The 16,049-nt window shown below is 42.0% G+C and overlaps 1 protein-coding gene across 4 annotated transcripts in view; it reads left to right on the forward strand.

Annotated features, from left to right (window-relative positions):
• Window positions 1-16,049, forward strand: part of RALBP1 (ralA binding protein 1) — a 36,365-nt gene that overhangs the window by 519 nt on the left and 19,797 nt on the right. For 2 of the 4 annotated variants that reach the window (XM_066624040.1, XM_066624043.1), the window contains exons 2-5: window positions 2,984-3,093; window positions 7,148-7,444; window positions 10,837-11,295; window positions 14,815-15,164. In XM_066624040.1, the coding sequence (XP_066480137.1) occupies window positions 7,201-7,444; window positions 10,837-11,295; window positions 14,815-15,164 (1,053 nt within the window). In that variant the 5' untranslated portion in view covers window positions 2,984-3,093; window positions 7,148-7,200. Of the gene's footprint in view, window positions 1-2,983; window positions 3,094-3,578; window positions 3,651-7,147; window positions 7,445-10,836; window positions 11,296-14,814; window positions 15,165-16,049 lie in introns of all 4 variants that reach the window. The other 2 variants (XM_066624041.1, XM_066624042.1) reach the window with 2 other exon arrangements.

Consider the following 16,049-nt stretch of genomic DNA (forward strand, 5'->3'; position numbering starts at 1 on the left):
ACACCCACCACGTGCACACGATCCTCGCCTCTGCACCCATGAAACCACAGTGCCTCCTCCCAGTCTGTTCCACCCTCTTATAGAGCCCCATCCTATGCATGTCTACTCAGAAATAAGTCCCGCCAGAGTCAATGGGGCTTACTCCCAGGTAAGTGTGGATAGGATGGGGCTGTTACTTAGTAATGTGGAGTTAAGACCCTTCTGTCAACCCTAAGCACCCCCTCACTCAAATAGACAAAACACAGGATGGGTTGATGGGGTCACTAACTCAAGATCTTGGGGCTCAGTCCTCTCCAACTTTCCAGTGCTGCAGCAGCTGCAGTGTTGCCACAAAGGTAAGGGTACCAGTGGTCTGTTGCCTTATATTTATTTTTCACATTTTTATACTGCCCTTCCTCCAAAGAGCTCAGGGCACTGTACACAGCTGCTCCCCTCCTTTTGTCCTCACAACAACCCTGTGAGGTGGGTGAGGCTGAGAGAAAGTGTCTGGCCCAAGGTCACCCAGGAAGCTTCCTGGCTGAGGTGGGATTTGATCCTGGATCTTCCAGGTCTAAGTCCACCTCCCAAACCACTACACCCAAACCACTACACTTGAGGCAGCCTCCATCACTACCCCCTCCCCGCACAGCAGGATGCGCTGTACACGCCATTGGCACGGCCGTATCAGCGCTGGAAAGTTGGACAGGATTGGGCCCTTAGAGCAGGTTCTGGCATTGCTACATCCAGCTCACCCCTGTGAATAAATAGTTCACCAGAAAATTCTAGAAGCGTGACTGTTCTCTGAAATGGGAACATGGAAGAGCGCAGCAACAGATTCCACAGCTAGAGATGATGCCTTTTTGTGTGCAGGTGCAACTGCAGAAGTTGCTGCTGCAGTTTTTGTGTGTGTATGTGTTTACTCACAAATCTCCTTAAAAGTTATCTGCACCAAATGTTCAACATATACTTTCCAGCTACCATCTGTGTTTTGAAATGGCAGGGAGAAATTTTGTTCCTCATCCTCTTTGGGGCTGGAGTGTGCCCAAAACAGGAGGATATGTGTATGAATATATAAACGTATGTATGGGTGTGGACATAATGTTGAGGATAAGCAACTGGTGGCCTGGGTGTTTGATCTACCCTCCACCCTTGAGAATGCCTCCCCCTTTAATGTACTTCAACTGCTTTTTGAGGCCCATTTTCCTCTGAAGTGAAGTCTGTTGTTGAGATGGATAATAATAAAGTGTGGTTTGCGCTGGGAAGGATGTTAAAGCTTTTTCTTAACTGTCCCTATGTTATTGGTCTTTAATTATTGACCAGAGGCAGGGTGTCTGTTCAAGGCCTGTGCAGTTTCACAGGCCTTGTCCTGCTGCTACTGTTTCTGCCTTCTTTTGCTTCAGTCTTTTCCATTCACAGAATTCTCAGGTTCTCTCAACTCCAAAGACATACTAAACCCGCTTGATACTGACAGAGAACACACATTTATAATTTATTCACAACGTGTACACACGGATCCATTTTGTGCGTGTGACATGAACCTGCTTTGGATTTGTGATCAGTTTCTGAGGCCCTTCTATCCCTTTATCAACAGAAGTGCAATTGGGGGAACAAGAAAGAGGGTCTTTTTGGTCACCACACCTACACTAAACCATATATGGAAGGTTTGTCTAGACCTTTCTTTGACTGTTTTTAGATTGATTCTTAAGACCTTGTTTTGGCAAGAGGTTGATAAGTGTTTTGACTTGTTGGCTGATATGGAGTTTTCATTATGCTGTTTTTACTGCTGGTTGTCTTTCTGCTGGAGCCTGTACTGGCTGAGCTAGGCCAGCATGGGGCTTGGGGGAGGCAGGAAGGAGGCGTTCGGGCCTGGGGAGGGCAGGTGGTGGGCGGGCCCATGGGCTGGCGACAGGTGAACTGGGAGCAGAGCCAGGATCCAGCACTTAGGCCAAATCCTCTCCTCTCCTAGTCCTGTTCCTGGACAGCCTGGGGCAGCTCTGGGCTGCTCAAATCTGTGCCACCTTTTGTGGTTGCACAGATCCAAGTAGCCTATTGGGGCTGTTGCCACTTTACCCAGGGTAAGGGGAAGCAATTGCCCTTGTCCCGGGTTGAGCCACTTTTGGCCCCAACTTTGCGTTGGATACGAGGCAAGCTAGCCTGCCTCTCCATTCCAGAGCAAGTTAAGATTGGGCTGCCCATAGCATTTCCAAATAGTGCAGTTTTTATAGTTGCTTCTTTATCTATTTGTTGCTAATATCACAGATGTTTCCCCAAATTTGGGAGATGGGAGCAATGAGAAATGCATGGGGGGGGGTTCTAATAAAAAAATTCTTAATTTCAGCACAGGTTGTTGATCAGTTAAGCACTTTTAGGTCCTATTGTCTTCAGTGGAGAATAGATACATGTGCTTCGTTCCCCCCCATAGAAATCAATTGGACTTAAACATGCTGAACTGTGGTTGAGTTGTGCTGTTTCTTCTCTACAACTGGCTTTCTGAATTTAATTGGACAGTCCATCCTGCTAAGTTAATTTTTTCTTTTTGCTAAAGTAAACATGTTAAACTTGAGTATTTCATTGTGTGAGCACATTACATGTGAGCACATTATGTGAAGCTCCAACAATCAAAATTAGCAAATACTTCAAATAAGTTCAACACTAGAAAGAGAACAATTTTTTTTCCTCAAACAGAAGTCTGAAGACTTCTGGTGATAAAAACCGAATTGTATCTGAATATTTGCTGACGAACTGTATGTTTGTGGGCTTCTCTGTAATGTTGCAAATGTGTTAGTAACAAGGTAAGACCTTGAAAGAGGTCAAATGTGTATTTGTGTGCAGTATGTAAATCCTTTGTGTTGTGCCTTTCTGAGTTGAAAAGTTAAACATGAGAATATTTTGTTTTGCAGTCTCACAAGGTCACAAGTTGAAATCAGTGGGACTACTTCAGGTGGTTTAGGTTGGAGTCATGGCCCAATTGCATGCTTGTTTACTGGTGCTTTCTTCCATGTAGGTGTACATAGGATTGCACAAGAGGAATACAGTCCAACCTCTGTATCCATGGGGTGGGGCACGTTCTGGAGTGGAATGCCCCTGAAGATACTGAAATCTGCCGCTACCGAGGTCACACCTGTACTTTTTTTCTGTGGTTCTGGAAAACAAATACTGTGTTTTCAAAAGGGTTAATCTTCTGTTTAGGTGCCCATATGGGTGTTCTTCAGTGTTTAGTTCAGGGCCAAACTGCACAGGAGATCTGCAATTGGGCACTTTGGAAACTGCAGAGGACTATAATTTGATGGGAGAGCAGCAGTGCGGTTGGGGGTGTTTAACATCTCCCCTCCATGCTGTCTCCCTGCTCTAAAATGCGCATTTCTCTTTCTGCCCCTCTCCCTGTTAGGCTGGGGCATCACATGTGGTGTGGAAGTTGCTGTTGCCTTTGAATCTTCACTGAAGGGCTTTTGCTAGACTCTTAATTAGCACTGTAGAGAGTGATTCACATGGGAACTGTGATTTGTCCAGCTAAATCTTATGCCATGATGCTGGTTTTTGAAATGAAAACTTGTTCTACCAGTTTGGAATATATGCATGATGTACTTTTCAATTGACAGGGCAGAGAATTTCACATAACTGCAAGTCACCCTGACAGCTTTGTTAACCAAGACAGGATCACCAAAAAGGAGGTTTGTAGTTCTGCCCTAAAAGGATCCCCAAATGTGATGGGAATAAATAAAAGGAAGTTGGTGTAAGAATCATAATACATAAATGCAAATGTGCAAGTTTTAGGCTTTTTATCCCCTCAAGTATAATTTTCCCTAAAATTGAAGTAAAGGATAGTAAGCTATAATCAGCATGAGGGGGCAAGGAACCAAGATGCAAGTAGAAAAGCAAGTGTGCAATATGAGGAAGTCTTCAACCATTGACAGATTTGCTAATGGTTTTGAAACTGCTAAGCAGGTCTGTTTGAAAGTTATCTCTGTTTTGTTAGCATTCTGTGTTTTCCCAATTGCAACATATGCAATAATTTGCAAGTTTTAAATTCCTTTGTATGAAGGTGGTACCTCTGTTTAGCAGACCTTAAATATATGCTTCATTGCTTTCAAAACCAACTCACTGTGAAGGCATGGAAAGCTATAATTGAAATCCTTGGAGACAATTTAGTCATGACTCAGTTAAGGTCAATGAATTTCAATGGGGCTTGGGCCCAATCCTATCAGGCCTGTACCAGCCCAGTGAGGTTGCTGAGTAACATGCTTTAAGGCGTGCCTGCGACAATCTGTGCCCAGCTGGTGCCAGCTCAGTGCTTACCCGCACTGAGCCAGCACCAGGCAGAAGCCAGTCCGGAGCTCCGGGTGAGCACTGGGTGGCAGAACAGTAAGTTGGGGTGGGGGGGAGGTGTTCCGGCATGGGGGAGGGTGGGGCAAAGATGGGGCAGGTGGAGGGAGCAGAGCAGTAGGGGTGGGACTGGCGAAGCTCTGCTCTGCCGGATCCAGAACCCCACGTTGGGCCTCCTGGTCCAATATGGGGCTGCTTTATTCTGCGCCGGCTAAACAACTGGCAGGTCGAATAGTCCCATTGCAGGGCTTGCTCCATTACTCTGGGCAAGGGGACAAATGTCCCTTTCCCCATGGAGTTGCCAGCGACTGCCTGGCAGCCATGGGATACAGCAGCAGCCATTTCAGCACTGCTGCTCCTCTGGACACTGCATTTCAGCACTGCTGCTGCTCAGGATTGGGCTACCAATGATTCAAGCTGTCAAGATTCACTTTTCTTAGATACAACCCAGTGTTTCCATCTTGATGATAATTCCATCCACCTTCAGTAGCAACACTCATCCATAATGTATTACATTTAATGCACTTACCTGTGAAGTCCACAGGTCTTCAAATGTCCCTTTCCCCATGGAGCTGCCAGCGACTGCCTGGCAGCCATAGGATACAGCAACAGCCATTTCAGCACTGCTGCTCCTCTGGGCACTGCATTTCAGCACTGCTGCTGCTCAGGATTGGGCTGCCAATGATTCAAGCTGTCAAGATTCACTTTTCTTAGGTACAACCCAGTGTTTCCATCTTGATGATATTTCCATCCATCTTCAGTAGCAACACCCATCCATAATGTATTACGTTTAATGCACTTACCTGTGAAGTCCAGTGTCTAGACTGTCTAGTGCCTATTGGGCCTGTGCCAGCCCACTCGCTGAGTGTCACATACATACCTTAAGGCATGCCTGTGACACTCTGCACCCAGCTGGTGCCAGCTCCGTGCTTACCCACACTGAGCCAGCACCAGGCAGTCTGTTGTCTAGTGTGTCTGTGGTCTAGTGTGTTCCCTGAAGCATTTGGTGGGCCACTGTGAGATACAGGAAGCTGGACTAGATGGGCCTTTGGCCTGATCCAGTGGGGCTCTTCTTATGTTCTTATGAAGTGTGTTTAGAGCCTGGTTCATTATTTGCACCCAAGTAATCATTTATTAGTTTTTGTTTTTTTAATGCTTGTTAGCCGCTTTGGGCATTCTGAAACTGAAAAGTGGAATATAACACTTTTAAACAAAAGCAGTAAAACTGTATTTTCCAAAGTTGGGTCATTTTGAGGAATGGCTCCTCTTCCCCACCACCAATTATCCACCATACATGTGTGTTGTCTTTCTTTTCTCCCAGATGTGTTTCAGAGAGTGAAGAAGGAACTTGGGTTGTCAAATAATAAATCCAAGTACCAAAATATGGTGGTCTTTCTTTAATATAATACCATAATCTAACTCTTCAAGTTGTGGTTCCACCAGAAAAACAAATATGTTACAAGTCCCTCAGCAAATATTGTCATGGATATAAAGAATAATCATATATCAAGATCTCTATCCTTCAAGCCTGGGTTAGCTCTCGATGGGGAGCCTTTATCCTTAAGAACCATGTTCAAAGAAATGTAATGAGAGATGGTTTTTGAGAGCATGTGTAAAATGTCTAGGCCAGGGGTGTCAAACATAAGGCCCAGGGGCCGGATGTGGCCCACGGAAGCTTTTTATTCGGCCCTCAGGCTCTCAGCTACTGAGCACTGCTGAGGTGTTACTGCTATAAGGACAGCCCACATGAAAATTGGGCTTTCTCATACCTTGAAATATGATCAAGATTTGTGTATTTTATCTTCTGTCATTTGCAGCTAATGAGTTCCTAAGTGAAAAAGTGCTTATTTTTGGTTAAGACCTGATTAATGACATCATTTCCTGCCTAATGATATCACTTCCAGCCCTCAGCAGGCACCATGAATGCTGTTCGGCCCTTTGTATGAAACGCGTTTGACACCCCTGGTCTAGGCAGTTGTGGAAATGCAAATGTTACTTGCATTGTTCACAGGACAAGTAATTGCAACATTTTGCACTTAGCCAGTTTGACCACTGAAGGCATTAAGGATAGAAAAGTGTCCGTTACATTCTTCCTCTCTCGTGAAAATAATCAACCATTAAGTAAACTGAGTATCTTCCATAGCTTGAACATGTCTTACATATGTGGCAGGGATTTCATTGTTAATTTAATTAGCAGGTAGTTGTTATGTGTTTTGAAATATTTGATATTTTCAGCAAGGAATACTAAAAATAGTTGGCACTTTTGTTCAATTTAGTGGTCTACCAAAAGAATAGGCCGCATAAAGGCCATGTTCTGGATGTGGCTTATGAACTCCAATGTTACAATTTGCAAGCAGATTCAAGATTTTGAATGTGTTGCCCAGCAGAAAGTCTTATCTGGTTGTGGTTTTCTGCTCACTTCTTGCAAGAAGACATGCCCACTTTGTGTCATTACATTATCATCATTGTACTGCCAACACAGGATGGTGCTTTACTTTGGAGCTGGTGGTGATGGGGAAGGATAAAGGCTGATAAGCCTATACTGAATTGCCATGTCCAGAAAGTGGAGAACCAAGTGTGACAATGCTAGATCTATCAGGAAGTTGTACACAATTTCTGCAAACTGTTGCAGTTGCATAGTTGCACACACCGTTGCATAGTTGTAGCTTAAAAATACAGGTTTCCACATCTGCATTGAAATGGATGTGGGGTTATGAGCAGTCTGTCATGGGGCTTTTTGTTAACAACCTTGTATATGAAGTAAGGTTTAACGGTACATATAGTTGTGTGTTCATTCACACTGTATAGCACTATTCAATGACTTCTCTTGTTTCTCTTTTTGCAGGCGTGATGGACAGGTAACAGGATATTGTTCTGCTGTGGTATCAGCGAGTAAGAATGACTGAGTGCTTCCTACCTCCTACCAGCAGCCCCAGTGAACATCGCAGGGTGGAACATGGTGGGAGTCTTGCCCGGACCCCAAGCTCTGAAGAAATCAGCCCAACAAAATTCCCTGGCTTATATCGAACTGGTGAGCCATCTCCGCCACATGACAGTCTACATGAACCTCCAGATATTGTTTCTGATGATGAGAAAGAGCACGGGAAGAAAAAAGGAAAATTTAAAAAGAAAGAGAAAAGAAGTAGGTTGTTTTCTTTGTCATGTGTCCAATAGTAATGTGTTTTTTAGTATTTACCATCTACTTTACTTCCCTTTAACTCATTTTTGTGTGTATTGTGAGAAAACTTGTTTTCATTTATTGTTTGTTGGCTTCGCTATTAATGTGCAAGATGCCTTCATTGTAAATATTTTAGTATAGGTGTCTCTTCTTTAAGAGGTGTGGATTTGTTCAGATATCTACCACAATTCCTATTAGATGCTTTCAGGCATCGCATAACCAGAGCCACAGCACAATCCCATCTCCTGCTGCCATCTCAGCTGTGGCACCTAAAAAGACCCATACCATGCTCCATCACATGGTTTTCCCAAACTTGAAAGTACAGGACATCAGTTTTATTTAAAGAGACTGCATGAACAAAGGAGCTCCTGAAAACTGGAGTTCCTATGCTGAGTCTGGGAAAACCATGGAAAAGAGCACAGTAAGGAAGTGAATATCTGGTTTCTGCTCACTTTTATGAGCAGGAAGCAGATGAATATGGCTCATGTCTGCAGTGGGCTGGAGGGAGACAGTGGTAGTGACAGACCTGAAGTGAAGGACACTCCAGATCCACCCACCCGTGCTCTCTGACACAAGCCATATCGGGCTGCTTCATGGTTGGACCAGCAGTAGAGACTTTGCTCTTCAACAGGTTCATTATTTATTAAAATGATAGAGCTTTCATAACCCCTAAATGAGGTTTATGAAAGCATTCCCAGATGGGAACAGTTGCATAATAACTTTTCTTAAAGGGAAAAAGTTGCCTTTTGATCTTGTGCTGTCATGATATGTGGTGATAATGCATTTTTTTTACTTGTACAGGGTTGTATCAACAAGCACTGAATGCTGACTAAGCACTGGTGAACAACATAGACAAATTAGTTATGTCTAACTTTTAGCTCCCATTAATTTCAGTGGATCATAGTCACTTTCTTTGGATGCAACCTATAGTTTTGTATGTATAGGAGTACCAATAGGAATTCAGGCCAACATCCTAACCAACTTTCCAGCACTGGGATAGTGATGCCAATGGGATGTGTGCTGCATCCTGCAGTTGGGTGGCACTCACGGAAGCATCCTCAAAGTAAGGCAATGTTTGTTCTTTTACCTCTGAGCTGCATTGCCCTTATGTCGATGCTGGAAAGTGGGTTAGGATTGTGCCCTCAGTGAAAACTAAACATGCTTGACAGCACCTTAAGGATGTAAACTTGTAATATCAGTTCATCAATAGCTTCAATTTTGTAATTTTTTCAGATGTTAAAACTACTGAGTTACTATAGTGAGTGGTATGTATGTATGTATGTATGTATGTATGTATGTATGTATGTACGTATGTACGTATGTACGTATGTACAGGAGTTTTTATAGAAAGGTCCTGTAGGGGGTACACTTGGTGACCAGGAGCAAAAGTCATAGGTCTATGTGAAGAAATCAACTTGATCTGTCAGTCAAAGCGCAAGGATTTGGGACCGTTCTGGGCACCAAAGAAAGAAGAGAATTGGAAGTAGAGACAGGATTTGGGGTCTGTGGGGGAGGCACCTGGGACAGTGGTATGAGTTGAAACCTGTGGAACAAAGCCAATAGCCAGACTTAAGGGCTAGTAGAAAAAAGAATAAAAACCTGAAGTCTCAAAACCATCTTGATTTGTGTCTTCATCTTCTATCTAGGCAGGTTCCTGAAAAGGTTGCAGAACTTTCTGGACCAGGGGTGCTCACACTTTTTTGGCTCGAGAGCTACTTTGAAACCCAGCAAGGCCTGGAAATCTACCAGAGTTTTTTTTACAATGTTTGCGCCATCATAACATATAACATTTATGTGTACAATGTATGTTGGTGTACCTTGAGCCCCACTGAGTATAACAGGACTTACTCCTGAGTAGACATGCCTAGGATTAGGCTGTGAGGCTGCAATCCTAGCCACACTTACCTGGGAGTAAGCCCCATTGAGTACAATGGGCCTTACTCCCGGCGTTTCCTCCCAGAGGCACCTGAAGGGGGGGGTCGGCACTCCACGATCTACTCATTTTGCCTCGCGATCTACCGGTAGATCGCGATCCACCTATTGAGCACCCCTGTTCTGGACCATACACTAACTTTTATACTCCATGTTAGTCCATATTTGTAGTAGATGTAGACTCCTCACTACCACTTTCGCAGCATGTTAGCTATGCTACAACATCTCATCAATGCAGTAGATGGTTATTTACTGTGTTATTTTACAGTGTACAGTATTATACATTGTTATTGTTACAGTGGCTAAAATCTAAAAAATCACATATGCTAACTTTTCTGTATGTGCTGCCATCAATAATGGGTTTTTAAAAAAATCTTTTAATTATACTGTTCTTGCCTACAGGGTAGGTAGGGCTAATTACAAAAGAGGTGTAGCTTATTAGACTCTTGTGCATATATTCCAGAGGCAATACAGTACCTGGTAATTTGCAGTGAAAGCAATATTTGTCTTATGACTGTAGAATTGAAATATCATATGCAGTTTACATAATCCAAATGAACAACAGTAGTTGGTGAGGTGAGGTCAAGATGGTTGGGACAACTTTGCCTATTGAATTAAAAAGTAAGTTTTCTTTCATTTTGGAAGTGTGCCTGAGTAAATTCATCTATATTCTAGAATATCTGGTTTTGCCTGTTTTTAAAAGATTGGACAGTTAAGTGTTTTCAAATGCAGTTCTTCGTGTTCCATTAAAATCAGTAGCAAAACTCTCATTGACTTTAATAGATCATGGTTTGCACCCTTTGTCTTTTTTCCAGGTTGATGTTTAAGTGTGCTTACAAATAGAACAGATCTGAATTTGTGATGTCTTGGAATATTGGTTGCAGTAACACAGAAATGTTTTTACGGTGTTGTGAATTTTTCCTTGAAATTTATTAACTTGATGCAGAGAATTAAACTAGATGCTGCTTTATTAGGGTTTCAAGTTAAGCTGATGTGTCTATTCACACCTGTTATCACCACACAACAGTTCTGTATTGTCTTTGATGTGTCATTTTTCTTCATGCCTGTGGAAAACCTTAAGGCTACAATCCCGAACCCACTTATTAGGGAAGAGTTCCATTTCCCACTTAATTCAGAATAAGCAACTTGGAATGAAAATTCAAAGTGCATGCAAGAAAATCTGGCTTCTGGATACCTTCTGAAAAACCTGTACAGTAATTTCATATTAGTGTAACATTTTTTTCATATATGTATATTTCTGTGGAGGAAAAAATTATAGTTGGAATCGGCCCCCAGGGTTTATCCTGTTTAACTCTGCAAAAAGTAAAGAGATAGTGCAGGTAGGTACTGTGTTACTCAGCATTACTTTGTGATTTAACTTTTCTTGCTTAAACACTTTATTTCCCCCTCCTTTCTCCTAACAGCTGAAGGTTATGCAGCCTTTCAGGAAGATAGCTCTGGAGATGAAGCCGAAAGTCCCTCCAAGTTAAAGCGCTCCAAAGGGATCCATGTTTTCAAGAAGCCAAGCTTCTCCAAAAAGAAGGAAAAGGATTTTAAGATAAAAGAAAAACCGAAAGATGAAAAGCATAAAGAGGACAAGCACAAGGAGGAAAAGCATAAAGAGAAAAAATCAAAAGACTTAACAGCAGCAGATGTTGTCAAACAGTGGAAAGAGAAGAAGAAAAAGAAAAAGCCAACTCAAGAGGCTGAAATACCACAGACTGATATTCCCAGGCATCGACCTGTGTTTGGAATCCCTTTGGCAGATGCTGCAGAAAGGACCATGTTATATGATGGCATCCGCTTGCCAGCAGTTTTCCGGGAATGTATAGATTACGTAGAGAAATATGGCATGAAATGTGAAGGGATCTACAGAGTTTCAGGTATAGTGACCCACCTGAAAGATTTTTTTGTGGTTTGCCTTTAGTCACTTAACGAAAGGCTATGTTGCATCCCCTATTCTCTAAACTCTGTAATATGTGACAGAGTTACATACAAAACTTAACCTAACTGTGTAAATGTCCACAGTTTGATTCTAAGGAAATGTAGAGCCAAGTCTAAATTACAGACAGAATTAACCGTGCTGGATTCTAACATGGTTAATTCTGCTCTGTAATTTAGGCTTGTCTCTAAATTTGTGGCTAGAAGCATTGCTGACATGTAGATACTGTTGAAAAAGGTCCAAAAATGGTTTAAAAGGTTAAATGAACTAATCCAGCATTTTGTAGTTGAATGCAGTGTGTGTCTTCAGATCAGTGCTGCAACTGTAATGTAGCACTTCTGATTCCCAAGCAATTTTCTCAGCCGCCTACTTACTGAACACAGTAGTAGTAGTTTGCTGTTTTTTTTAAACAAAAGATAGGTCAGTCTCTATTAGAGAAAGAAAAAAATCAGCACTTGGCTTTTCCCAACTGCATTCCTCACCACTCTTACTTTGAAGTAATCCCAATGAATTCAGAATGTTTGTATAAATGCAGACATCTGAGGATTGTAACCATGTACATATCCTTGAAGATGTCAGAGATCAAGGTCTTACTCTGCAGTTTGTTTTGTATATTTCCTTTGCCTTAAAATTTGTCAAATTAGCAGGTGAAATAGTAGTTTGGTAAGTGGCACAGCAATGAGAGAACCAATTCTTACACTTTGCATTTTATTTTTTCCTATTTTTTTTCCCTTTTCCTACTTTCATTTTAACTTTCCTTCTAGAAGGAATTCATACACACAGTCTTTGTTAGTAGGTATTTTGACACACAAGGAATCTGTTGAGCAGTAGTGCAGGACTTCAGCTTGGATTTGAGAAAAGCAGTCTGGTATTAATGCCAAAATAATTGGCAGTCACAGTAGTTGTGTAACCTTGACCTACATAAAAGTAACAATGATTTGAGTCATTTAATTATCCAGCTGTATTTTGAATTGCTAATGCCACCTGTGAGATGATGAATCATGCCAGCAATCTAAATGCGAAGCACAAACTGTTTTGACAAGAAGTGAAAAGCAAGTTAGAGACAAAAACTACATAGGAAGTAAATATTTTGAAGATGTCTTTTAGATGAAATCTGTATACTAATAATACATAAATGTGAAATGTTACTCCACTTTTTCTGACTCTGTAGGTCATAATGCTTTGCAGAATGTAGTAATTTTTTTCATTGAAGATTTGTTAATGTTTGAGGTTTGTAGTCTTTTCTCCTTTATTTTATTATTTATTCTTATAACTTATCATTCACCACAGTGAATCCTAAGGCAGATAATTCTTTACTATGCCAGCCATTTATTTTTAAATGATTTTTGCTCCGCCTTTACAAAAGCAGCTCCAAGTGGCTAACAAATTCAAATAAATGATGCAAATATGTAAAAGATTAAAAAAATAAGTTCAATGCATCTAAAAATTTCATAAGCATCTTTTTTGCATATATGCAAGATAGTATAACGTTTACTTCTTTTGGAAACAGAACATGGCCCTGCTCCCTATCTTGGTTTGGATGAAAATTCATGCAAGCAGCTGTCAAAACAATATCAACCATTTTCTAATAAGTGGGTACAGTTTATCACTGTTGAGAAGCATTGACCCAAGACCCTTCTAAAGGAACTATTTGGTTAGTAAATTATGGGAATAATATTGATAAGCCTAAAACCTGCCATCCAGCCCCCCCTTTCACCTGTGGCTCCCATAAATTAGAGACTGCCACCACTTCCTTCCATTACAGAAACTTTTATTTCTCCCTCTTTCCCTCACCTGTGAACCATGCACACTAGTATTCAGTCAGAATAAAGAACCAATGTTTTGTGGACTTAAAGCAGAATGAATATAGTGCTTTTGATATGTGTGACTGCTCCTTTAGCTTTCATTTTTGGAGTTTGCTGATAGTTTTGTTGCACTATTATTGTCAACCCCAAGGGCCTTTTCCCAGTTAGTTTCCTTTTATGCCACACTTTGAAAGAAAATGAGAGTTTGAAAAACAGCTCTGTGTGTGTAACAAGAAAAAAAATGAAGATTTTGCAAATGTTAAGGGTTTGTGCATATTGTATATCTTTCTCTTTGGTTGCAGAACTTAACAGCAGCTATGCTATTCTCCTCTTCAGCTGCAAGCCCACATCTAATGTGTCTAGAAATTGAGAACTCACCCAAGGTAGCCCTGACTTTAGAGCAGTGAGAGCACAGATACTGACTTTTATCTGAAGAGCTCCAAATAGCTTGGGTCTGATGTACCTCAGTGGATGTTTTCTCTCCTGTGTCCTACTATAATCCTTCAGATTGGTTGCTAACATCTTCTTATCCGCACCATCAATGTGAAAAAGCCGGGGCATGCAAAGCATCAACCTTAGTGGTTGGTACCTAGCTGAGAGTAACTGAAGAAGCAAGGAGGATTTTCTGGAGGCACTGTAAGATTTTTGTTTAGTAGCCCAAAGGGGGATTGTATTGCATAAAGACTTTTTTTTATTCCAACAGGCATTTAACTCCCTGAGGCACCTTGAGGGCCACTGTGAGATACAGGAAGCTGGACTAGATGGGCCTTTGGCCTGATCCAGTGGGACTCTTCTTATGTAACTGCTGACACATTGGGCTGGCACTTTTTAATGAATTTGATTTTAATTGGTGATCCATTGGAGTCTGATTTGTTTTATTGCTTTGTTTCTGGTTTTATTATTTTAATATTGTTTTAGCCTTTTATTGCATTGTGTTCCTTTTGTATTGTAAGCCACTTTGGGTGCCCCATTGGGTGACAGAAAGGCAGGGTAAAAAGTCATTAAATGATAATACTACTAATAATTATATTCTACTTTTTTTTTTTTACAATATTTGGATTTTATAAGGCTGCAGCTCACTCTGAACCCCTATGGATAGTGTAAAACTGACTTTAAAAAAGGGGGGGCAAGCTGTGCAGAGTAAATGCCTCCAAAATACTGTATGTACTCCTGGTGAGTGAGACCTGAGGTAAGTTGTTGCAGGGGTGGGGGGAAAGCAACATTGTGATCCCCAGGTTTGTGCTGCTGCCAGGGACAGGAAGGATTTAGTTTTAAACTTACCTGCAGCCAGTACTGCAGTCTGGGGGGGGGGCAGTGGTCTAGGAAGCCCTCCTCAAGGCTCCCTATGCCTGCAAAAGTCTAAAAAGGGGGGGGAGCACTTCTGGTTTTGTTATGATCCCAAACCCCCCCAGGACTGCAGCACTGACAGCAGGTAAGTGTAAAAAAAAAAACAACCTCTCCCATCCCCAACAGCAGCACAATCCTGGGGATCATGCTGCTGGCTTCCCCTGCTCCTTAAGGGGCCAGTGGCTGGGCTTCTCAAGCTGGGGCATTGCACCTCCCCAGTTTGAGAACCTCTGCTGTATATTATAAGCTTGGTTGATGGACTTTGCATCAGTATGATTGGTTGTTAATTCTTCTGAATGTTTTTGAAGGAATTAAATCAAAGGTAGATGAGCTAAAAGCAGCCTACGATCGAGAAGAATCCCCCAATCTGGAAGAGTATGAGCCCAACACTGTCGCCAGCTTATTGAAACAGTATCTGCGAGAACTGCCTGAGAACCTGCTTACCAAAGAGCTGATGCTTCGCTTTGAAGATGCTTGTGGGAAGGCCCTGGAGGCTGAGAAAGTGCAGGAGTGTCAGCGCCTCCTGAAAGACCTGCCAGAGTGCAACCGTCTTCTGATTTCCTGGCTAATTGTGCATATGGACCATGTCATCGCAAAGGAACTGGAAACCAAAATGAACATTCAGAACATTTCAATAGTGCTCAGTCCAACCGTTCAGGTACATGTACTGCTTAGCATATGTGCAAGATGCTTTTTTGAAAAGAATTATTTGGATACTGACCTCCCCCCCCCCTATTATTTTGTGCGTGCCACATAATGCAGTGCTGCTGCTGAAGCTAAGCTTAGCTGGCCGGGAACCATATGAAAGTGGCTCTGAGCTCTTCAGGTGGTCTAAATGTACTGAATTGTAGCACATACCTTCATAAGGGTGGGTGAGGATCAGCAATCCAGCATGGTAAACTTCTGGCCCCATTTATTTTCTGGGTGTGCCTCAGAAAGATACCTGCAGACCACCTAGCTCCAAATGGTGTTGGAGCAAGTGAGCTAAGCCACATGCGTACTCCCAAATGAAGAGGGAATATTAGTTCTATTCAAGTTTTTTTTTTCCCCTTGGAGGTGGAGAGCAAGGCCTGGTTGCTTTGCTTTGGTTGAGGTTTTAAATGACTTAAAGAAAATAAGATTAACTGCATAGTTTTAAAGGACCTTGTTGTTTTGACAAGAATTGCTGCTTTTTAACGCTGGGTTCAGTTTCGCATTCCTTTTGTTTCCTACCAAATCTCAGAGACCTCAAAGCTTATAGCCATCCCTTCTGAATTTAATGTTCCTTTTATTATCCTGAATAACTTTGATATAGCAGGCTTCTCTCTCCAACAGATTTGGTTGGAACTTTTCCATCTCCGTTTTGGCTTGGGAAACCGGTTTCTCTTCAGCCTTTTTAGAACAGTGTCCTCCTTGTGGCCATCAGAAAGGGATGCAAAAAGTAATAGTGGTGTGGCAAGACACTCCTGCACACTTTTTACTTTCATTAGATTCTGAGTTTGTGAAAGGAACTGGGGGCTTACTCATCTGCTATTCACATCTCACCAGAAATCCCAGTTTAAAT

Source organism: Tiliqua scincoides, chromosome 4, assembly GCF_035046505.1.
Source record: "Tiliqua scincoides isolate rTilSci1 chromosome 4, rTilSci1.hap2, whole genome shotgun sequence".
Classification (NCBI taxonomy): domain Eukaryota; kingdom Metazoa; phylum Chordata; class Lepidosauria; order Squamata; family Scincidae; genus Tiliqua; species Tiliqua scincoides.